The 25,253-nt window shown below is 37.5% G+C and overlaps 2 protein-coding genes across 2 annotated transcripts; one reads left to right on the forward strand and one right to left on the reverse strand.

The window, feature by feature from the left end:
* Nucleotides 1–704: 704 nt before the first annotated feature.
* LOC115755326 (dihydrolipoyllysine-residue acetyltransferase component 1 of pyruvate dehydrogenase complex, mitochondrial) lies at nt 705–23,661 on the reverse strand. Its single transcript, XM_048284258.1, has 23 exons — nt 23,464–23,661; nt 22,134–22,181; nt 21,493–21,544; nt 21,390–21,423; nt 20,415–20,464; nt 20,271–20,315; nt 20,060–20,133; nt 19,809–19,878; nt 18,524–18,715; nt 18,377–18,421; nt 18,189–18,262; nt 16,117–16,186; nt 15,579–15,965; nt 9,986–10,046; nt 9,863–9,907; nt 9,693–9,776; nt 8,617–8,693; nt 8,477–8,539; nt 8,078–8,148; nt 7,924–7,984; nt 1,917–1,977; nt 1,750–1,830; nt 705–1,256 (listed from the first exon to the last, which is right to left on the reverse strand). Exons 1-23 carry the CDS (start codon nt 23,568–23,570, stop codon nt 1,198–1,200), a joined length of 1,911 nt encoding a protein of 636 aa, XP_048140215.1. The 5' UTR covers nt 23,571–23,661; the 3' UTR covers nt 705–1,197.
* On the forward strand, nt 11,849–13,302 carry LOC115731700. The gene is made up of 2 exons (XM_030662375.2): nt 11,849–12,928; nt 13,252–13,302. Exons 1-2 carry the CDS (start codon nt 11,893–11,895, stop codon nt 13,284–13,286), a joined length of 1,071 nt encoding a protein of 356 aa, XP_030518235.1. The 5' UTR covers nt 11,849–11,892; the 3' UTR covers nt 13,287–13,302.
* Nucleotides 23,662–25,253: the final 1,592 nt, after the last annotated feature.

A 25,253-nucleotide genomic window follows, 5' to 3' on the forward strand; every position in this document is an offset into this window, starting at 1 on the left:
GGTGCTGATGTTCGAGCGCAGTGGCGTTGTGGTGGTTAGAGTGCTTTTTTGAAAAGGAAAAGAAAATAGGACAAGCCCGAAATTGAGGCCCCGGCCTATACTTTGGGCTCCCGGTCTTTTTTCCTCACACCTACCACCAATGCGGTACGAGGAGGGAAAGTTCCCTCTAACCACAAAACTACGATGGATTTAGAAAAATTTTCCTAGTTTTATGAAGATCGTATTACCTTACAAACAAGATACCAAGGTACAGGCCACTGAGTTACTACAACAAAATCTATGAATAAAAATACACACATTAGGTTTTAGTAAGAAGATAAGGGAGAAGGACAGGTCACGTGAGCTAAAGGACGGCTGACCCCCACCTCCTGTGCGATCAATATACGAGACTCGGTCTTTATCACCAAAGACCAGGAATCCTGAAATTGAACTCAAATCACTCTTAAATTTGGAGCCAGGCATTCCTCACACTTACCGTTATTTCCCCGTGTGTTCTTGTAAGATACGAAACACTCTTTTGTGAACTTGAGTCTTCCTCAAAACACCGCACCAACTGATCCACACATGTAGTTCCGTTCAATCCAGCTTCCACCAACGGCACCAACATAGGTAGAGAAAGCAGAGCGGCCGAATGATCATATATTATTATCTGCTGATGTTCAGACATTGAACATGTGAAACGTACAGAATGACATGTGCAACAAGGAAGAGAATGTTTTCATGAGATAACAATCCTTAAATGGAGAAGAACCTAGACACATTCGCATTCCAGCGTATTATTTCGTACGATCTTCCAAGTAACCCCTATATCTTCAGAAACCTACCCGAGTCTGCTGGAAAAAGGAAAAAACAAAGAAAGAAACCATGGGAAAGAGATGGAGAAAATTTAAACATAAGGAAGGATCTAAATAGGCAGTCGAATGAGATTTTATTGCTGGAGCTAAAATTTGAAAGCCAGAGTCAGGTGCTGCAAATCATTCCTCGCCTTGATAACTTAATTCCCTCTCAAGCAAGTTGAGTGCAACGAATCGACAAAATTTGACCCTTCGATGGGACTCAAGGGGGTTCAATGGAACGTCGATCCCCACAGAAACTAGTAAGATCGTCCCGAATCATTCTAAACAATGTAGGAAGTGAAGCCACTGTTTCATGAGATGATGAGGTGCCCGACAGCTAATTACGGCATTTTCCATGTTATTACAACATAAGTCTTCGCATGTCACTGAAGTTCAAACGGAGATCTGAAAGAAATGCACCTGCAATCGCAATAACACCAAATAAAGACGCTGCAAATTTTCAGAAAAGAAACAAGAAACTGAAAAATTAGGCAAACTTTTGTGACTCTAAGTCCAGAATCATATCTTCTAGACTTCTACTTCCAACAATAGATTGACAATTTTAAAATGTGGATAATGTTACTTCTTGTTGCTCCACCATTGATCACCAGAAATTCCAATGCACGAGGAGAAGATGTAAGAAGAGAAACGAGTGACATCTACTTAAAGGTAAAAATCTGCTTTCCATATACTAAATAGAGTGAGAGAAAAAAGGAAGAGCCATACTAATTAACCTGCTACCTATAACTCCTAACTAGACACATGTGAATTCAGCAGAGTGGAACCAGCTACAAGAAGTGTAGAAACATGCGGTTCATCCTTGATACAAGGGAGGGTTCGAAAATAATATATGCAAGAGTAATTACACTATGATGAGTGAAAATATTGCACTGAATCATTCAGAAAAAAGTACCTCCGACTTTGCCATCAAATACTCGGTGATCAGCAGATAATGTCAAGGCCATTTTAGTGACAACTGCAGGACACTCAACCCCTGAGCAGCATGTAGGTAAGCTCAGGTGAGTCACCTTAACCATGCACGGTACATAGAAAAGTGCAGCGCAGTCAATACTATCTTACCATCACTTCCGATTACTGGTTCAACAAATTTATTTCCTCTCCCAACTGCAAGTATACCAGACTGCATGGAAAGAAGCACGAGAATTTTTAAGAGCTAATAACATCTAATTTTTATCAACAGGAGCTAATCTCGTAAAATTCACGCGGCATGCACATATGAGAGATGGATGCACTCTAAGTTCATACCAAAGGGGAAAAATGAAGGAGAACAAGATTCTGCAAAATCAAGAGATCTATGGTACTAGTTTCTCTTACTTCCTCTTTAATAGTTCCATCCTAGATGATTTGAAGGAATAAGGCTTCTCATCCAATTGCTGTTTCATTTGTGCAAAACTGAGGGAGCGTTACCGCTCATTGACACTTCAATCTAAGCAACTACCTTCAATAGTATACGCTCTCATAGCGGGTGTGGTCATGCACGAGATTTTTTCCATCACTTAATCTGGTCGTTCTTACTTTTTCTTCTAACCTGTTAATTCATAAATTGTTGGAAGAAATAAAGCTTTTCATCTATTGGGTTTATTACTTATTATTCTATAGTGTTAGCAAGTTGGGGTTATTTATCTAATTGTACAAGGCTTAACCCCGAGCCTATAAATACTTCTTTTGATCTCAATAATAGTTACTCTCTTTTACCAACAACCTGGTATTAGAGCACAACCTTCCTACATGAGAGAAGATGTACGGCCATACCACCACCGCTAGGGTTCCTTCCCTTGCTGCGATCACCGGCAAGTAAGAAGAGAGTATTTTGGCTCGGTCATTATTTTGTCTCATGTCTCCAACCATGCTGCCTCTCATCGCTGCTACTCTCGCAAATGCGCCCACAGCCTCAAAGCGATTTCTCTAGCCTCTGCCACCGTTCCCTTGAGTTTGTTTCTCAAAGTGTGTTTTGATTGATGTTGAGTTTTTTTGGTGATGTGAAAATTGGATCACAAAGTTGTGGTGGTTTGGGTCAGATTCGTTTATGTTCACGGTGTCTTTTGTCTTGTGGTTCCTAACTAGTCGACTATATTCCATGTAATCGACTAGACACTTATAGTCAATTAACAATAAGTCTACAAAACAAAAGTTCCTTTGGATCTCATCCTCTAGTGCTCTTCGTGGTGTCGTGGTAGCTTGCGACGTTTCATTCTCGGTTTGTGGATATGTCTATTGAACCGGCAAGCTCTTTGTTTGTTGTTTTGGGGGTAATTCCCCCTAATGCTACTTTTTGGTACCTATCATAGTGGTACTTATAGCATGACAAGCTTACACACAATTTTGGTCAAGTTGGATGGTACCAACTATCCTACTTGGTCAATGGCTCTTTGTACTTTTAGTTCTAATCATCGGTCTAGATGGCTTGAAGAAGAACCACCTACAGATCCAGCTAATCTAGAAGAAGGGAGATCACTAATTCGGGCGTTGCATACTCTTTTACGGGAAAGTATGGCTGAATATGTATGTCATCTTGTCATGGATTGTGTGACAGCCCGCGAGGTGTGGACAAAATGTGCTTTACTCTATTTCGGACAGAATAATATGAGTCAAGTTTGCAATATGTGGTTTAGGCCTTATTTGAAGTGAAAATTGGTGATGCTGGGATGGCAGAGTATTATACTCTTTTTTCATCTTTGTATTAGCATCTCAAAACTTATTTTCCACTAGCTACCATAGTTACTCAGATGCAGCAAAGTGAAAGAGACATGGTGGTAGTCCTCTTCATCCGAGATCTTGGTCCAGATCGCAGTGCTCTTCAACAACAAATTACTTCTCCGAGCTCTCTACCTTCCGCTGAAGAAATGAATTCTTAGGATGCTCTTTGCACTCCTAATGCCTAAACTTCAACTCTAGTTCTATGGTGGCTTGTGGTGGTCAAGGAGCTCATGATCATGGTAAGGGTCATGGGAATTGGAACTTTGATAGTTCTAACCATGGTTGTGGCCATGATGTTTAGGGCCAAGGTACCCCCCTTGTGGTGGTGGTAATAGTTGTTCTAGAGGAGCTCATGGGGGTTGCTTTTGTACTCATTACTAGCTTCCTGGACATAATGTTGATTATTACTATGACCTCCATCTTGAGCTTTGGGGTTTCCATGTTTTTGTTGATATTGAGCCTTGGTCTCCTTTACATAGACCTCCTTCGGGACAGAGTACGGTGTATTTGACTTGTGCTAAATATGATGAGTTGATTAGAGCACAATAACTTGATGTTCCTTCCGGTCCCGTTGCAACTTTGGCACAACACAATGATTCTAGCTGTCTCTTATCCACTTCAGCTCCTCATCGTCCTTGAGTTATTGATTCGGGTGTCACTCATCATATGACTGGTGATCCGCATCTTCTAACCTCCACCTTGTCCGTTCCATCCACTTCAATCATCTTGGTAAATGGTTCTAAGTCCAAAGTGACCGGTACAAGTTATGTATCATTGAGTTCCTCCGTGTCCTTACCTTTTGTTTATCATATTCCACACTACTCTTATAATCCATTATCCGTCTCTTCTATAACCTATGACCTTGATTGTGATATTATCTTTTCTTCCTCCTGGTGTGTTTTTCAAGATCGAAAGACTAGACGTCAAATAGGTGGTGGACGTGAGGCTGGTGGACTATACCTCTTGGATCTTGAGATTATTGCTGTTGCTGCTATCGTTCAGAAGAAGGCTATGGATGACTCTTGTCGGTTACATTGTCACCTCGGTCACCCCTCAACGGACGTACTTCGACATTTTGCCATCGTGTCTAGTGCTGGTCTTTAGTTTGATTGTGAAACATGTCAGTTGTGTAAGTACCATCATGTGTCCTTTCCCCCTCGTGTTTTGAGTCGCATACCATCCATTCGAGTTAGTCCACATCCATGTTTAAGGCCCTAGTTGAGAGTCTATAATTGGTTTCCGCTATTTTGTCACCTTTATTGCTTATTGTACTCATGCAACTTGGTTATATTTAATAAAAGCTCATCTTGAAGTGTTTCATTCTTTCCGCTGTTTTTGTATTGAAGTTCATACTCAATATGGCTATCCTATTAAGTTCTTGGGTACAGAAAATGCTCATGAATATTTTACTTCTACTTTAATTCCATTTCTTGAATCTCATGGTATTTTACACCAGAATTCTTGCACTCACGCCACAACAAAATGGAGTTGCTGAATGTAAGAACCGTCATTTGTTGGATGTTGCTCATTGTCTACTTCTCCACACCCATATGCCTAAGTCATTCTAGAGCTATGCTATTCTTACAACATGTCATCTTATTAAATGCCGTCCGTCCTCGGTGTTGAAGGGAGTTGTCCCTTATGCTCTTCTTTATCCCGATTGTCCTTTGTGATCTCTTCGTCCTCATAGTTTTTGTTGTGTCTGTTTTGTCCATTCTTTCTCTCTTGGGTTGGACAAATTATCGCCTTGTGCCAAAAAATGTGTCGTCGGTTATTCCCAAACTCAAAAGAGATTTGTCTATTATAGTCCTACTCGTCATTTGGAGTATATTTCTGTTGATGAGACTTTCTTTGAGGATCGGGCATTCTGATCGTATCTCTATTGGAAGTACCACTTGTTCCCTCTATCGATCCTCCACACGATCCAGGATCACCAGCATCAACTTGTCTTCAGGTTTTTACACATGGTCCTCGTCCTATTTGGGGTCGTGCCTCTCCACTAGCAAACGTCCCACCACCACCTCCGACCCCGGCTTCTAATCCTCATCCACCAGCTTTTGTCGATTCTCCTATTGCTCACCATACTCAATCTCGGTATCCTCTTTCTCATCTTGTGTCTTATCATGACTAAACCCCTCGGATGGTGGGTTGTTGCTGGGTCCGTCATTAAAAGCCGTCCGTATGGTTCAGTTGAGCGCTTAAAGGCGCGTCTTGTTGCGAAGGGTTATACTCACACTCATGATATCGACTATAACAAGACTTTTTCTCCAATGGCCAAAATTCCTTCCGTCCGTGTCGTTATCTCTTCAGCTGCCCGATTTCGGTGGGCTCTTCATCAACTTGATGTCAAAAATACATTCCATCATGGTGATCTTCACGAGATGGTCTATATGCAGCATCCACCCCGGTTTGTTGCTCAGCGGGAGAAGGTGTGCCGGCTGCAAACAACTCTTTCCGGACTTATGCAATCTCCTCATGCTTGGTTTGGCCGCTTTAGTGATGCGGTTATTACTTTTGTCATGCATCGGTGTAGAGTGGATCATCCATGTTTAGTATGTCCTCTTCAAAGGGGTGTGTTATTCTTGTGGTCTATGTTGATGATATTATTATTACCGGAAGTGATGTTGATTGTATACAATAGCTTAAGAAGTTTCTACAAAAGGAGTTTAACAATGACTCGGGTTGTCTTCGATATTTTCTTAGCATAGAAGTGGCCTATGCCAATGGCAATATCGCTATCTCTCAGCAGAAGTATACTTCGACATTCTTAAGGAAAAGAGGGTTTGCATGATGCTAAGCTTGGTGACACGCCTATGGACCCTAGAGTGAGGCTTGATGACGAACATGGAGAACTTCTTCATGATCCAAAGAAGTATTGCCGATTAGTAGGTAAGTTAAATTATCTCACCATCACTTGTCCGGATATTTCGTTTGCCCTCCTACAAATTGTTCGGTATTTGAAGGGAGCTTTGAGTCAAGGGCTTGTTTTCCATAATCGGGGTCATCTTCATATACCTAGTTATTCGACCTCGAGACTTTGGAGGTGACAAGATATTCTAATGCAGATTGGGCTGGTTGCCTTGTGGATTGCCAGTTTACTTGAGGATATGTGTCTTGCTTGGTGGTAATCTTGTATCATGGAAAAGTAAGAAACAGTCTGTTGTTTCTCGATCTAGTGCAGATGTCAAGTATCATGCTATTGCTAATGTTACGGGTGAACTTCAAAGGGTACGTACTACCTATGACCGGACCATCTACTCTCCATTGTGATAAATGATAATCAATATGCTATTTACATTGCTAGCAATCAATGTTTCATGAGTGAACCAAGCATATAGAGGTGGATTGCCATTTCGTTCGGGGAAAAGGTGAATTGTGGTGATGTACGATTAGTGCACATACGTTCTCAAGAGCAGCTAGCAGATATTTTCATAAAGCCTCTTTAATGTGGACGAGTTTCATCCATTTGTCACAAGTTAGGCCTTTTTGATATGTATGCTCCAACTTGAGAGAAAGTGTTGGTTTATTACTTATTATTCTAGTGTTAGCAAGTGGGGGTTATCTATGTAATTGTACAAGGATTAACCCTAAGCCTATAAATACTTCTTTTTTAAACACTAGATATCCAAATATACACTTTCATAGCAGTTGTTCTCGTGCATGAATTTTTTCCCATCATTTATGTAGTGATAATAATCTAATAAATGGAAAAAGGCAAAGCATACATTCCTTTCTTCTTTTTTACATATTTGAGATATGACATAAAGTAAAAGTGCAAGTTGGATGACCTTGAGTAATAGATGTTCAACAATAGTGTGTAAGGGAAATGTTATCACATGGTATTATTTCTCAATCAAATGTTTTCTATTTTTTCAGGGACTCTCTCCAATGACCCACACATATTTGCGATTGGCATCGATTGTGGTTTTTTCAAGTACGTCTTCTCACCCAATGTATGCTCGAGTTGTTCTCAATGGAATTGGAATATGATTCGTTTACCAATTAATATAGGTTTCATTTGGATTCTTAATAGTCATGTAAGCTTGGATGCCTCCACAAAATTTACAAGCTAATAATGATTACAGAATTCAACTTGACCACATAAAAGATAACAGTAATCATCATCAAAGATTTAATCACCTAGATATTCTGTCTTCAAGGACTTTTTCAAAAAAAATTCTAGAAAACAAACACTTAAGCCTTCCGAGGAAGGGGGGGAAAGGAGAGTGGCACATGCATGATTTTTGTTTTAAATTTTAAGCCCAAATTTTCTACCAGCACAGACTAGCACATTATGGCAGCACCGTGCTTTTGAACTTCTGAGAATGTATAGTGCATACACTCAAATGTACAAGGCCAAGAGGAATACCTGTGGGGGGTTAATAATTGCACAAAAGTGGTCCACTGGGAACATTCCCAAGTTTGAAATGCTGCAAGATTAAGAAGAAACAGTTGCTCTGTGTGTCAAGCATAAGTTGAAAATGGAAATGCAACTTCGCACAAAATGATATTAATCTATTAACCTGAAAGTTCCTCCTTGGAATTCGTTTGGTTTTAGTTTCCCTGCGCGTGCCTTTTCAGCCAATTCCTTCACCTAAATGAAGAGACCAGAAACATAATGTGATCTGAACAAGAATCCAGGTCAACATGAAAGAAAATGGATGTGAAAGAGGAACCTCAACATTCCAACAGTTGATACCAACCTAACAAGTTCATATTCAATGTCTCTATCTTGATCAACAAGGAAACTTGTAATCACAATGCGAACAACAATACACAAAGATAATGATGAAGTTCCATTATTGATTATCAACAACAATAAACTGAATATTCAATGCTTAAAAGCGAGATATATGAGTTCATAATGATTTAACTGGCTAATGATCTAGTACACAGGTATCAACGAAAAAATGACCAAGTACCTCAGAGGATATTGAAGATATGGTCTTCTGGTCTGCATTTCTGACAATTGGAGTCATTAAACCCTGTAAAATGAGCCATACAGGATGAATTCTATGCAGTGGTTTACAATGAAGATAGAGAAAAAATTTCACTCAATTACCTTATCAGTCGCAACTGCAATCGATATATCAACAGAATCACAAAGAATCACCTCCCCCTTCTCAGTGTCCCAATAGGCTGCCACAAAGACCAAAGAAATAATAATTGATGTATGAGAGTTTCCCTTGTTAAGTAAAGAACTTCCATTTATGTAGACACATTAACTTGATACAAAGCAGCAACATGCCCAGAAACAAAGTTTTGAATCTCAATTTTGGCCGACACCCCAGCAAGGAAATAGTCTCCTCTATAATCCGAACATACAGGGCTACTTTGAGAAACCCAAAGGTTTTCACCTCTTTTCTCCATAGAAAAGCATTTCCACACATGAACACAAATCGCATTACTTTTATAATCTTTGTCCTTATGCCCATATTAATTTGGTTAATATATAAAATTTGAATTCACAGAATTTCGCAAGGCCCATTGACGATGTGAACAGTACTTACACAATCATTGTCAGATGGTTGAGAAGAGTGAGAATTTGACACCAGCAATGGACCTTACAGAAATCCATGAATCCACCAGAACAAGACATACAAAAATTGGATATATCTAGAAGTCAATCCAATGGGTACTATGTAACTAAATAAGTGCAAAGATAATTAACAGCACAGCCACTAGCGTTGTAAACTTCACTCATATAAAAAACCTAGGAAAATGGCCGAATATGGTTGTTTCACAGCCAGTTCAATCTAATGGAGAGTACGTCTCAAGTCTATAGTAATTCTCTCCCTTTAGAAGTGTACATTATGTGTGACAAAATAATGAATATCAACGAACTACCTACATTTGTTCCCCTTGAAACCCCAGAATTGAAAATCTAGCCTATATTCAAGCTTGAACAAGAGGAATATAGTGTTGTAAAACCGTGATATGTCATATCCTTCAAGCTTATAGAAACTAATTTCAATCAGCTGTCAAAAAAGCCTCACTTTGTAATAGACAAGACCAATACTCAACAGTCAATCAATCGACCAAAAGGCTGAGAACAATACTAGTGACTACTTATATAAGTGCATCAAAAAGCAATTTTCCACTTATTAATATATCATTTCTGTGCTGTACGTGTCTCACCATTTGCTTCTGGTACATTTCTGAGGGCAATGGACACAGCCTTGATGACAATGTCATTCACTGAGACCTTCACATTATGCCGCTCTGGAAAGGTGTAAATGACAAAAATTAGCGACAATGAAAAGACCTGTAAAAGCTGAACGAACAAAATAAAGGTATGCTTCTCAAACCTATCAGCTCTTTTCTAAATGAAAGTAGAGGATCCAGTGCAACATCTGAAATACACAAATTGAATTTCAGTCAAATCATAAATGAAAAAAGGACATGTGCAAAGGAAGCAGATAATATCTAACCTATAGACAAGTATAAATGTGGTGTAGTTTGCTTCGACTCCAATAATCTTTTTGCGATAACCTTCAAAAATACAAGATTATCAAAGCATGGCTCAAGAAATTACTACAGGAGCACCCCGAGGGGGAAAACAGAATGAGAAATAAACGAATAAAACCTTCTTATGAGGAATTAAAACTTATATAGCCAACATCTACCATTATCAGCTAAATGATAATCTTCTCCTCATGAGAACAACCATCTCATATTGTGTCTATTAGTTGAATCACCACTACAATACACAGCTAAAACATTAATAACCAGGACACCAGAAAAAAAGAAAAACTACTATGAATATATCTCTTCTTCTTGCATGCTGTCAATTCTGCAGAATTGCAAAATGCAGGATTCATACAAAAATTACACCAAATGAAATGTTTGCCCCTATGTTCCCAGTCAACTATAATACCCATTATTTGATAGGTCTCATCTAGGCAATTAAGCATTCAACATTCAACAGCATAAGGAGGGTATGCTTAATATTACACTCAAACAAGTACCTCCTTCCCTTTGCATTTTCTTTTCAAGTCAAAAGTAAACTTGCTTTGACTCCTTTTTAAGTCTAGTCTTACTATTCACCCATGCTCCCAGTCCCAACATCACATCCAGAAGAATTTCACATACCCAAAATCAGTAGCGACACCCTGGACAGAACATAGGCAAGTCACTCTCATCATGATGTTCTCCATAACAATTACTCTATTGCTAATGATGCAATGTCACCTGTTATCAGAAATTTACTGATTGCAGTTCACTCTGTAGAGGATAAAAGCCTGCTATTCAGTATGGATAAGTTAATAAGAAATCACTATTCTCAATGGATGTGGAACTCACTCAAGAACGCTAGAAGAAGAGCTAAGTACTAGATTTTGGTCTTTTTTCCTTCACGCCGCAGCAAGTTCATTTAGTGGACTCTCAGATATTCCAAACAGGTATGGACGAAGGCATTTTGTGTCAAAACTTACCTTCATCTATTCTGAAAACCAGCGGAAAAAAAAAAAAAAAAAAGTTCGTACAAGTATTAACCAGCCATTTTATTGAAAGCTGACTTCATTCTACCATACTAGCACAACATAATATGTGATAGGGTCGGCATAAGAAAAATAATGGATTATTTCCCAAGTGAGGAGAACTTTTCAGTTACTAAAAGTTCACCGCATTATGGTTTTGGCTTCACACTTCTCTCGATTTTTTTCTGGAGATGATGGAATCTTTTTCTTCCAAATTGTCTTGAATATACAGATGGGCAACTTGTGGGTGCTTTACTAGACAGCACTTTTTCACCAGTCAAAGTATTTTACCAATTCGATTAAAAAAAAAGTATTTTACCAAAGATCAAACACAGGCAATTCGACCAAAAAAAAGTACTTTACCAAAGATGAAACACAGGCACATCAAGTAGACATAAGAAGACATCTTTTGCAAGTCGCTTGTTGGAGCTTTCTTTTCATATGTTGGAAAATCTCCTATAATCTCTCCCTAATTATTTGGAATATTCTGTGATATTATGTGATTTGATTTTGTTAGCTGTAAATTAGCTACTGATAGAGATTAGGAGCTGATTAGTATCTATACCTAAAATAGGTTTCTTACCTAATTTAGGTCTTTTATTCCTGTATATATTCACCTCGTAATTACTCAATTAGATGAAGAAAAATACAGATTCTTTTCTTCATGGTATCAGAGCCTAGTCTTCTGATCTGTATTTCCTGCCTCTTTTTTCACTACTGCTGCTTCATTGCAGTCCTTTTTTCAGCCTTATTGCAGACTTAACCAGCCATATTGCTAGCCTTCAATTGTGTGGTAACCACCCTTTTTTACTCGAACCCCTCTTAGTCTCCTACCATAATCTGTCCATTCAAGTTACCAAATGGAAGATTCAGGGAAGTCTATCTCCAACGAAACCAGGTCCTCTCTTAAGGATCAATCCAACTCATCGATTGGAGATTTTCCCAACATGAAGGAATATCGGTTGGATGGAAAAAAATTTCTTCAGTGGGCACAAATCGTGAGGACGTTTCTTAAAGGAAAAGGGAAGCTCAGTCATCTGGAAGGCATTGGTCCAGGACAAAGTGATCCCAAGTTTCAGACATGGGACGAAGAAGATTCCTCAATTATGTCATGGTTGTGGAGCTCAATGCAACCTGAAATCAGCAAAAATTACATGTTTCTCCCTACTGCCAAGGAGATATGGGAGGCTGTTCGTCAGTCTTATTCAAAAGTTCAAGATGTAGCAGTAATATATGAACTCAAGACAAAGGCTTCAACAACAAAACAAGGTAACCGTTCTGTTACAGAATACTACAATCTCAAGAGAGGACTCTGGCTTGAAATAGATCACAATTTGAATATACAGATGAGGTGTGTTGAAGACACTAATACTCTCCGAAACCATATGGAGAGAGATAGGATTTTTGAGTTTTTGGCAGGTCTAAATGCAAACTATGATCAGATTCGAGTTCAGATTCTCAGAAAGAAGCGGCTGTCATCCTTGAATGAAGTTTTTTCTACTGTAAGAGGAGAAGAAAGCCGACAGACTGTAATGCTTGAATACCAACACACCGAAGGATCCGCCATGAAAGCAATTAAGAAGGAAACAAATCCTGACACAAACAGGAGACCGGATCTGATTAAGACAACAGGCAGTGAAGGTTTCTGGTGCAGTTTCTGCAGAAAACCCTGCCATACAAGAGAAAACTGCTTCAAGCTTCATGGAAGAACACAGGTGCTCAGCAGAACTCAAAGACAGCCACAAGCGCACATGACCAGTGAAGGTGAAGCTGCCCCTATAGATCAATACAAACCTGTCTGTGAGGAGATATTTAACAGAGAAGAAGTTGGTAAAATCAGGGCTCTCCTTGACTCCCTATCTAAGTCTTCTGATATGTGTTCATTGGTCCAGTTAGGTGCGTGTCTAATTTATGAAAACTCAACAGCTTCTCGGTACCCTAATTCATGGATTCTTGATTCAGGAGCGACCAACCATATGACACATAATCCCCCTAAATTTAAAACTTATAAACCACCCCCCAAAAAAAAAAAAAAAATAATAGCAGATGGATCTCTTGTTACCATAGCTGGCCAAGGAACCATAACTCTAAATCCCTCACTTAAACTTGACAATGTCCTTCATGTTCCTAAGCTGTCCACCAATCTCCTTTCCATTAATCAACTTACCAAAGATCTGAATTGTAAAGTATTTTTCTCTATTGATCATTGTATTTTGCAGGACCTAAAAACGGGGAGGACGATTGGATTTGCTAAGGAGAATGGGCTCTACTACCTTGAGGATTCAAACGGAAACCTGGTCTCCTTTTGGGGATTAAAAAAATTTACAATCCTTGTAATCCTATCCACTCATGATTTGGCTTCACCATTTTCGTCAGGACATCCACCGTTTAGTCTTCTTAGGACTATTTTCTTCATGTTTCTTTTTTTTTAAAGATGTTGCTGTTGAAAATCTTCATTGTGAAGTTTGTGAAATTGCAAAACATCATCGTGTTTCATTTCCTTTGAATAATAATGCTAGAGTTTCAACACCGTTCTCTCTTATTCATACCGATGTGTGGCTCACTAGAATTGCTAATTTTACAGAGCTAGATGGTTTGTTTCTTTTATCGATGATTTGTATAACATGGCTTTATCTTATGAAAGACAAATCTAATGTTCAATCTATATTCCAAAACTTTCATAAAATGATAGTCAATCAATTTGGGGTGTCAATTGGGAGACTTAGGTCATAATGGGAAGGAATATTTCAATCAGATCTTGATCATTTTTCCAAACTCAAGGTATTATTCATAAGTCCTCCCGTTGATACCCCTCAACAAAATGGGTTGCCGAAGGAAAAATAGGCCCCTCATAAATGTTACGGGCTCTCCTTTTCAAATTCCTCACTTCCAAAAGCTTAGGAAATAAAAGTCCCTACTGTCTTCTTTTATTCTTTCCATTATATCATATTTCTGTACTAAAGGGTTATAAATGCTATGATCCTTTAACAAGTCGAGTTTTTATCTCTATGGATGTCACTTTTAATGAAAAACAGCCATTTTTTCCACCAACCACTATCTTCGGGGAGACTCTTAATGAAGATAGTGAGTTTTAATCACTCCCCCCCCTCTTAAAAATAACTCCCTCACAAAAACCTCTTCTTTTTCCCCTTTTCTCTTTTAACTTAGCCACCTAGTCCTTCATCAAGTCCATCAATGTTCTCTTCCTAGTTATCCATATCTACTACTTAGTTATCCTTAAGTGAATGAAGCTTTTGGGGTAGGTATAGATTACAATTGTAGGGGGGTAAAAATAAAAAATCACACCTATTCATCAAACATTCAAATGAAGGTATGGTCACAGCTCTACTTGTGTATGTAGATGATATAGTTATGAGATTTTTGGTATCGAGGTGGCCTACTCTAAGAAAGTATCAGTTTTACTCATAAGCAAAGATATATCTTTTTAAAGATCTAACAGAAAAGGATTTTCAATGCAAAGGCATATAAGTATTCGATGATGTACCATAAAATGGATGGACAAGGGAGAATGGCATAGTTGAGAAAGGGGATCAAAGGTTAGTAGAAGTTTATTTATTTGTCTCATACTAGGACTAACCTATGTTTGAGTTGTAAGTTTGCAGCCTAAATGACTAAAAAGACTGATCCTTCACTACCTCAAAGCTACTGAAAAGGTATTTGTTTAAAAAGGGTGACAAGTTACAATCATTGAAGATCAATCTATTATGAGGGAAAAAAAAGTGCACTTTTAGGGGGAAATCTTGTATCATGGGGAGAAAAAGCAAAATGTTTTGCTAGTTTTAGTAAGTGAAGCATTGAGTCAAGGAATAAATTGTTAGTTCTTTAGATTTCAAAGCAAAGTCAGCTAGAAGCATTTTACAGAAAGGCTTTAGTTATTCAGATATCAGGAGTTGGGGCATGGAGATATTCACAACTTATTGAGGAGTGTTGGAAAATCTCCTATATTATGTAAATTGGGATATCTAGAGATATTGTGATCTTTTTAGAGCTTTACAATAAGTTCCTTTCTAATTTAGGTCTTTTATTCCTGTATATATTCACCTTGTAATTACTCAATTAAATAAAAAAAAAAAAAAATTTTTTTTTTCTTTTTTTAATATAAAAAAATACAAAAACAAAAAAATATTTATTAAAATATTTTTAAAATTTTTTTTTTTAAAAAAAAAATTTAAAATTTTTTAAAAAAATAAAAAAAAAAAAAAAAAATAAAAAATTATTTTTTTTTTTTTAAAAAAAAAAAAAAAAAAATAAAAAAAAAAAAAAAAAAAAAAAAAAAAGGAAAAAAAAAAAATTTAAAATTTTTAATTCATTTAAAAAAAAAATCTTTTCTTTGACATTGTAACATATAGCAAATTAGCCAACATATTTGATTGGTAGTGTAGAGTATTAGAAAGATAGAGGGGCCAATTTATTCTCTACCTAAACACGCTTTGCAGATCTTCACCCAAATTGAATCACAAAAACACAAAACAAACATGAAAAAGTAGAACATAACTCAATCGCAATAACAGTTATAAAAATCAACCTTACGAATTTGACTGTTTGGCAGATCTTCAAAAGAATCCGACTGCTTTACGTGAGGACTAGTCTCTGCTATTTTGGCTGTCGACTTGGGGAGAATCTCAGTCGAAGGTTTTTTATCTTTAGGTAGTCTTGGAGATACTTTTCCAGACCTAATCGCAGCTAGAACGTCTGCTTTTAGCAAAGTGCCATGGGCACCTGATGCCTTTAATGAAGATAAGTCCAGTCCATGCTCCGTAATTAGCACTTTTGCAGATGGGCTGATCCTTGAAAAAATAGATTTACCCGGATGAACTTCAGCGCTCGGTTTTTCATGGATGGGCTTCTCTTCCTGTACCAAACCACTGCCAAGAGAATTTTTCACATGCTCAATGTCCTCTGGATCTTCAACCTTGAAAAGGATTGTGAATTAGCATATCCATGTGTCTCGGGGAGATAAAGGTTGTAGGGATAAGCAGACAAACGTTCGAGGAACCAACATGAGAAGTATCTATATTACTAGACAATAATAACATATAATCATTCTTACAACTATGACTTACTGTTACTGCAATTGGTTGTCCGACAGGCACATCCTTTGAACCTTCTGGTGCTAGTATCTTGGCCAAGTAACTAAGACCAGCATAATTTCAGGAAAAGCATGAGCAAGTGAACCCAAAAGGCTCAACAAATTCTGCAGAACTTGCACATTGCTATTAAGCTAAAGACTACAGCATTTAGAAATTATTACAACTGGACATGCAGCTAATCTCTAGATTTGAATATGAGAATGACAACCTCTCAAAAGCTGTGGTTCATAGCAACAAAAAAATTTAACAAAAGATTCAAACTAACACACTCAAAGAGTAACTTCCCCATCTATCCTGCGCTCTCGGGGTCAAACATCTAAAGGCACAATAAATGAATGTGCCAAAGGTAAGTTATCAACTGATTCTACATTCATCAGAATTAAAAACACATGCACAAAAGAATTTTTTGTTTTTCTTCAGCTGAAAAGGCTAGGACATAGGTCCTGTATGTTTATTGCCAGGTTCTTTCTCTTATTAAATTCAACGAGATTTATTTATTAGACTTTCCATGCATGCACACACTCTCTTGAGGGAGATGGACAAAGACCTAATCTCCTAAGGAGCAACTGAGCAATACATAACATTTTCATTCTTTCATCACTTGTGAGTTAAACATTGAATAACTATCTAGAATTACCTTAATCTAGGAGCAAGGTTTTGTAATTGTGAGACTTTGTGAGAACACCGCCAACTGTTCTAAAAGCTTAAGCTGTTAAATGAAGGCGTGGTATAGTATTTAATTATTATATTACTCCCCCTTACGCTTAGTCTGGTCTTTTTCCCTAGTACTAAGCATGGACATATTTAATTGGGGAGTCAAATGGGGCATGGAAAGATTTAAACTCGGGACCTCCTACTCCGGTACCATGTAAGATTTTGTGGAACCACCGCTAACTGTTTTAAACGCTTAAGCTGTTAGATGAAGGCGTGATTTAATATTTAATTATTCTATTAGTAAGTTATGCCAATCCATTTCAAATTCATGAGGTCTCAAGACAATTCAATCCAGCATAGACCTTAAAAGGTGCAGGTTACCAATCTATTGGAAACCAAAACCATATTGAGAAATGGTCCCATTTAACAAACATTTGGAGAGACATTGACCACTTTCTGCCAGTCATCCAAGTCTTGAAACCAACACTTGTAAACAGCTTGCTTTGCAATGAGGCCAAATGAATCCAACGTTTTTAATATGAACCATCTATACTTCATGGAGAGAAATTGAAGTCTAATATAGGAAGATCCCGCTCACATGAACTCAGCTAACATCCTCAAAAAATGCTCTACATGGCTTCATTGTCTGGCTACAAAAAGGGATCCAAATTAAGACTACATATTCTTTTCATACTAGAACTAATAAGGATGGTAATTTCCTTATCTCCTCCCCAATTTGAATGTCAAACTGACAGAATCTGATCAACTAGACCAACATACATCATCAATTTCCTGTCATTCCTCCACTATGTGTATAGAGCATGCAGAGAGACTTGCAAATCTCAATTAACTCATTAAATAACCACCTACAAGCCAATTCCTGAAATACTAAATATACTTTAACAAAACCATTTTGCTCAATCCCTAAGTTGCAGTTACACTTCTCTCCAGTCTTGTCTCTCATTCCAGACCTCCATCTCTATTCGCTGTTTCAATTCATTAATTCTATTGGACTTTATTCAACCGGAACCATATCATGCAAGTTTGCATATCCATTTTATAGCCATGGCATAAAAATGTTCTGTAATTTATGTCAAAGACCTATCACGGAATTGGTATGACTTGGATATGCATTTGAAATTATTTTTCATACTTCCTGACTAAGTAATCTCTCTCCAAGCTCTGCCAAAATCTCCTAGACATCCTTTTTGGCCCCCATACAATTGTGCAAATAGTCAAAAGGACATTGAGATAAAAGATGGAACAGGAAAGGAATGGAGAATCAACAACAGCCAATAAATGACCAAATTTGGGCACCACCGTCGCAGAAACATCACAAAGAGTATAACAGAATATATGATATGCACACTTATTAAGATACGGAATTTTACCCTTCTTCAAGACTTTCAAACTCAAGAGTGGCTTTATCTGTCTCTATCTCACATATCACATCACCCACTTCTATCTGAGAAAAAACCATACAATAAAAACATGCTACTTTGACTGATTCACATGAACTAGTCAGGAATATAAAATCACAAATCCTAAGTTTATTTATTAAGTTATTCATAAAACAAACCTTTTCCCCTTCCTTTTTTCTCCACTTAGCAATGTTTCCCTGGTTCTGCACATGCACAAGCAAACCAAAAAATGAGCTCCCAAATAAATCAGCAGAATAAGCTGCATTTCATTTACATATCAAAGCCAACTACCAACCACTCCTTACCATTGTGGGAGATAATGCTGGCATTCCAAGGACAGCATGAGGAGGAAGTTCAGATGTGTCAATATTAACAGAACTTGTCTCCTGCACGCCACCTCCAGCTTTTATGTTCTCATCAGAAACTTTTTCAGTTTTAACTTCTGATCTTCCAGTGACAGAAGCTGGTATCTTCTGAACATCATCTAATTCCTCCACCTTGTAGAACAAACAGACAGAAATAAGCTACACAAATAAATGTAACTGCAGAAGTTCTCGTTATTTTTTAAGAAATTAGAATGCTCACAGATCAAGAATCACAGTACACACTGCAACAAGGAACTGATACCATGATTAGAAATACCTATCAATCCCAGATCAAAAAATTTTCCGAAAACCTGATAAGCAATATAAACTACCAACTCCAAAGCAACAAGCCGAGAGCCTGGAAAATTAGAACTTTAACAAAGCTGAGGTCAAACTATAATACAGGGGCTACAGTCAAACAAAGACTTCAACAGAGGATTGCTTAATTTGTCTAAAATTAATCAACTAACTCAAATACTAAGTAAACTAATAATGAAACCCCTACCATGCCTCACCTTCCTACCTCTCACCTCTAAACAAGTCTCACATAGGAAAATAACGTCCTATTGATGTATCAACAAAATCATTTTTCTCTCAATTGTACAGTGAAGAGCTCTGGGTAAACCTATTCAGTGTCAAACTGAAGTACATCTCAAGAGGGGAGGATGGCTTGAAATTTGTTCTCCAACAGCTTGAGGCTGCATTCGAACTAACATTTATAGTCAAACAATTTGTTCTCTGAGTAATGTTCTGACAAAACAAGAACAAACTTGAGTTTTTATATGACAACTCCAATATTAGTTTTAAAAAAGGAGCTTAAAGTACTTATATAAGTACTTTGAAAGCCATTTTCAGAGAATTCAACATTTTTTGTTTGAAAATTATCGAAAAAGGAAAAGGAAAAAGAGTCAATGACGAGTTCCCCTTGAACACAGCCTGCTTAATTTGGAATGCTTCAATTCAAAGCAATGATTAAACATACCATGAACTCAGTCAGTGTATCGGAAACTGTATAGTTTCCTCAATTAGAAGCTAAAGGTCCCAGAAAAAAAAGGACAATTGCAGCCAAAACAGGCATTGTATAACTTTATAACAATAAACTGAACTACTGCAAAGCAAGATACCCAAATCAGAAGATAAATAAAACCAGCAATATTTCAGAAATATAGAAGCCAAGCAATTCTCTGGTGATTAAAATGGAGTAAAGGATTGAAGTGAATCCTACCATTATTGCAATAGGTTGTCCAACAGGAACATCCTTTGAACCATCAGGTACCAAAACTTTAGCCAAAAAGCTGCAGAATAGTACTTGCATGTTACATGAGATCCGAAATTATACAAGGAAGGAAAATAAAGGGGATTCCATATTTACTGGAAGGAAGACTACTAAGGCACAGCAAAATCTCCACCCTACTGGACTGAGTTTCCGTGCACACCACATTCCAGGTAACAGAAATATCAGAGCATTAGAATTACCCTTCTTCAAGACATTCAAACTCCAAAGTAGCTTTGTCTGTCTCTATTTCGCATAATACATCTCCCACTTCTATCTGTTAAAGGAACAGATAAATCAGTATAGTAACAATCTTCTCCCAACAGAGTACAAAAGAGAAAAATGTCATGTTGTGGTTGCTTTTTAAGGGTAACCACAATATCCTAGAAGCCACCCCTTTGTTCCAACACTGACCTTATCTCCTTCTTTCTTCCTCCATTTAGCAATGTTGCCTTGGTTCTGTCCAAGCACAATGATTATTAATCATAGAGAAAGGAAATGGGATAATACATATAAATAAATAAATAAAAATCCAGAAATCCCAAAGGAATATCTCACCATTGTAGGGGACAAGGCTGGCATCCCAAGAACAGTATGTGGAGGAACATCTGCAGATACCAACAGTGTCAGGTAAAGAGAAGCAGGCTCCTTTAAGATGATAAGTTTAATGGTACATAAAATATTAGACTCTTCGCTACTAAAAAAATTGCTAAAAGCAGAAAGACCTAAGAAAGAAGCCTATAGAAACTCAAGAAACTGGCGGAAGGAAAACCCACTTTCCTCATATTATTCAAGTTTGGTTACAATTATTCCAATTGGGAATTGGTGGACTCTGGAAGACACGAAAAATGTTTTAACCACAATAATTAGGTAAATAAAGTGATTATTACAATCATCAGGCAGTTTCCAGAAATTCCTAGCCAAAAATTGGTGTAGCAAATATTGCCTGTACCTCTAAGAATTCATAACATTGTTGATGGCATCGCCCTTCTTTAATAAGAGAGACGAAGCATCAACATTAATAGTTAGGTTAGTCCGACCAAGAGTACGGACTTTTAGGCCATGGGTTGAAATGTCACATTATTACCCAAATTCCATAAAGTAATACCTATTTTAGAAAGGTCGGCTGCGCTTCCATTTTAAACTATCCTAAAACTCATTATTGAGCCTCATTATTTTTTGACCAATAAAAACCTTATCATTCACGAGTCAATTCTATTGACAATTAAAAAAATGAGCTTTCTTCTCTCACTCAAGAGACAATTGCAACCCTAGTTACACGGGCTCTAAAGCCACACAACATCTGAAGAAATGCAACAAAATACTTATCCAAGAAAGAAGTTAACATGAACTCCTTAGCCTCCCATGAAAAAATCTCTCCTAACTCAATGTCATGGAAGCTTTAGTGAGGATCTATTTGCTTGTTCAGCAGCTCTAACAATCAACTCAGTTAAGAAGTAAAAGAACTTCCTTCTAGTACATAAGCTCAATCCTAAACACACTAGGACCAATACATTATTGGTAGAGGTGTACCTGCAGATGAGAAGCATCGCACGCCAACTTGCAGCTGCACATTGAGGAAAAGATGAGAACCAGCTTAGAATGAATTCCAGCATATTGATGATTGCATACTTACCTGATGCTTCAAATAAGTATCATGAACACCAGTGGTGGAGAAAGAAGAAGGCCTGATAATTTTATTCTCATTGTGAGCAACATATAGAACAGGGATTGAGATGGTCAAGCATACAAGATAAAGGATATAATCTTCAAAAATAAAAGAAATGATTAGATAACCTAGAAGGGGTCTAATCAGAAAGTATGGCATCACTATCAATTGAAACACCACAACAAAAAAATGGACCCAAAGAGTTTGGGTTTGAATGTCATGTGTGCATGTCTGTCCACGAAATTGCCCACAGATTCATGCATGGGATGTATATACATAGATAGAAATGGAAAGAGCAAAAAGATTGAGACACAATTGGATTAGTTGGACGGTCTCACTTGGCCTAGTTTCAACAGACAATACCCAGATTGAATTGATTACAAGTTAAAACTCACTAACAACGAACGAACCGCCACAAAACCAAACAGAACAGTTGTTAAGCAGCTTCCGCCACCTTCCCAAAGTAAATACCTTAAGCACCATACACTAAGCATACAGTGGAGGAATGCATCACCCACAGACTCATGTCATAGAGCTACATAACGTAGTGAAAGGATAATAAAAATCATATGAGAGCAGGCACCAATAGAAATGCAATAAATACAGACCTTAATGTCGCTTCATTTATGACAGAAGAGTTCCTCCTATGGCAAGAGCTGCATCAAAAAGTCCAAGTTAGTTTGCACATGATCGGTGCAAAAGAAAACCACAGAACAAGCTAAACAAATTCATTAGAAATATACCATCCGGGAACTGCCTTATCAGAATATGAAAATATGCAAAAAGAAAGACATAATTTATAAATTATCCATTTATCACCTGAAAAAGCTTGAACCAGATATTCACGTACATAAGTACATAAACCAGATGAGACATCATAACCAAAACATTACCCAGGCACATACAAACTATCCATGTGTAACATATCTCCAATCCTACTAATACCTAGGAACCAAAGAAATACAGCCTGAGAGAAAATGGTATGCAATTGACTGATGCATTTTCCTTTCACATCAAATGGATGAAGTGGCATCTTCAGACTCTTCTGATACTATTTCAGCTCTGAGTTACTAGAGAGTATAGTACAAAAATTATAGAGCAAACCTGAACAAATCGGGCAATAAAGGAGCAAAGGCCTTACTTTAATAAACAAAAATCATTTCCCTAGTGATCAATTTCTCCAACAATTGGTGTTCGAGTACACTAATTTTATATCGACTAAAGATTAATATATGTAGAGGAGCAACTTTTGTGTGGCGGTAAAGTAAGTTAGAAACAAGATGCAGCAAGCTCTTGTGGACAAAGAAGCACAGCATCTCTACTTTCTGTCTCACTCTTAAAACACTCAAGATGTCTTTCGTGATCCCTCAAAGAAAACCCGAAGAAACCCAGAAAATACAATTAGATACAAAGCATTGGCTAGATAGAACAACACAAGGAAAAGAATACAATTAGAAATTTCAAATGGAAGGTATTGCCATCATCCAAGACACAAGCGATAAATCATCTAACCACCACAATGCTTGATCACCACCAGGCCAAAACAGCACTAAACCAAAACCACTTGATCAGCAGTTTTAATCAGCCTTCCACATAACTTAATTATCCTTTCTCGTCTCATCTACAGTCAAATGCACCCCGAATCGTCACCCAATTCAAAGAGCACAGACAAAATGACGAGAAACAGCTCTCTCGCAACTATCCTCAATGCGCAACAGAGGATTCTTCCCCTTCCCCTTTCCCACCCGCACGTCACGATCGTTCGTTCCGGTTCCGAAGCTACCCGGTTTTTCTCTCAGCGACGCAGCATTGCAGGCGGACAATGAATGGGAAGAAGAAAAATAACAAATCCACACGCTCCCCATCTATAAAACCAGCACTGCATCACATGATCCTCCCGATCAGATAGATCCATGCGGCGACAGAGGAGGAGATTACCGGGAGACGCATCGAGAGGACGCGGCGGCGACGGAGGAGAGCGAACGAGCTCTGAGGAGAAGAGGCGCGCGCGAGATCACCGGGCTCCGAAGCCGAGAAAGCGCCATGTGCGAGAAGCTGCTCTGCTTCCTCCTCCCTCCGAAGGTGTTTTCCGAGATCGAGAGTGGCGAGCTCGGGGACTAGTCCCAACTACCTTCCGCCCCGTCGATGGAAAAGAATTAATTTAATCAAGTGTACTAGTGACTCAAAAAAAAAAAAAATAACGAGTATTAATTTCACCTATTAAATAGTGGTATTTTTTAGAAAATCATTAAATGATAGAAAATTTTCAAATAAGGGTTTGAATTACCGTCATTTTCTCAAATAATGGCCTGAAATAAACATTGTTTAAAAAAAAGCCTTAAATGCCCTCTTTATTTCAAAAAAGGTCTCGACCAATGATATTTTCGTAATTTTATTTTTTTATTTCTCTTTCCTTTTTCTCTTTCTTCTTTTTTTTTTCCCTTTTGGTTTTTTTATTTTCTTCCCTAACTTATCACCGGTGGCCGCCCAACCCAGCCACTAGTGAGGGCAGCCCTAGCCTCACCCAAGCGAAGCCCTCTCCACTCCTAGGCAAAGCCCCTGCCGATGGATGGCTTGGTCGGCCACCTACTGGCTTGGTCGGTCACCGGCGAGAAGCTAGGGAAAAAAAAGGAAAAAAGACAAAAAGGAAGGAAAAAACGAAAAGAAAAAACAATAAAAAGGGGAAAAAAATTTTAAAAAAATGTGAAAACTTCCTTGGCCAGGCATTTATTTCCTTATTTGAGACAAGATTCACTTTAGGCCCTTATTTGAGAAAATGAAGGTACTTCATGCCTTTATTTGAAATTTTTCCTTAAATAATTAAATAGAAATTAAAAAGTGAAGGAAAATTATATGAACGAATAAATAAAAATATATATATCTTTATAAGGCATGAGATTTCATATTTGATTAATGTATACTGCATTTATCTTTTACGCATCCATTAAAGACATAACAATATTGATAATCGCACCATTGCTCTTCTAATACTTTTTTGGTCGAACTCTTCTAATATAAGAAGTTTGAAATCATGTAAAAGATTATTACAGATATTATAGACTGACCAATTATTTAGTCACTCTTATACTTCATTGATGGCTTCTCATACAACGATTAATATGGTCATCATTAATTCTTAGGTTTTAACTTGATCTACATCGAATTTGTTGATGTTGCGCATTTGCCGGAGACTAGAGAAAGTCAACGACGGCAGACTAAGTATGATTCTCCCGTTGAAGTAACTTTTTACAGCGGTTTATAATTTACATATTTTTGAAAAGAATGTGTGATATTCATATCGATAACTGTTAATATTTTCATCTCATTAGTAATTTCTCAAGAGGTCAATTAACTTTCGGCAACTTGGAAATTAGTAATTATTTTCAACTTGGTTAGCAACTTTCAAAATAAAAAGGGCTAATACCACAAAAAATTTCAAACCGGTACACCTATCACAAATTTACCTCAAACTATTTTTTTATCACGAAAAAGTCCTAAATTGATACACACGTAACAAATTTACCCTAAACCGGTATAATTGTGACAAATTTACCCTCCGTTAGTTTTCGTTATATTTTATTATCAAATTGCCGAGTCAAATGACGCATGACAATTGACAGGTGTATCAATTTTGGATATTTATTCTCTGTTAGTCGCAAGTGTGTTATTTTGAATTTTTTGTGGTATTAATCCAATTTAGCCGGAACTAACAAAGCGTAAATTTGTCA

The sequence above is a fragment of the Rhodamnia argentea genome, chromosome 8 (genome assembly GCF_020921035.1).
Source record: "Rhodamnia argentea isolate NSW1041297 chromosome 8, ASM2092103v1, whole genome shotgun sequence".
In the NCBI taxonomy this organism is placed as follows: domain Eukaryota; kingdom Viridiplantae; phylum Streptophyta; class Magnoliopsida; order Myrtales; family Myrtaceae; genus Rhodamnia; species Rhodamnia argentea.

Excerpts from the sequence above, each read along its gene's own strand:
- LOC115755326 (XM_048284258.1), bottom strand. The coding sequence starts at position 23,570 with ATGGCGCTTTCTCGGCTTCGGAGCCCGGTGATCTCGCGCGCGCCTCTT. Across the intron at positions 19,879-20,059 it reads TTTGAATGTCTTGAAGAAGG|CTTTTTGGCTAAAGTTTTGG; the intron begins GTAATTCTAATG and ends ACTATTCTGCAG. Across the intron at positions 1,831-1,916 it reads ACCAGTAATCGGAAGTGATG|GGGTTGAGTGTCCTGCAGTT; the intron begins GTAAGATAGTAT and ends CATGCTGCTCAG.
- LOC115731700 (XM_030662375.2), top strand. The coding sequence starts at position 11,893 with ATGGAAGATTCAGGGAAGTCTATCTCCAACGAAACCAGGTCCTCTCTT. Across the intron at positions 12,929-13,251 it reads GTGTTCATTGGTCCAGTTAG|GACCTAAAAACGGGGAGGAC; the intron begins GTGCGTGTCTAA and ends TGTATTTTGCAG.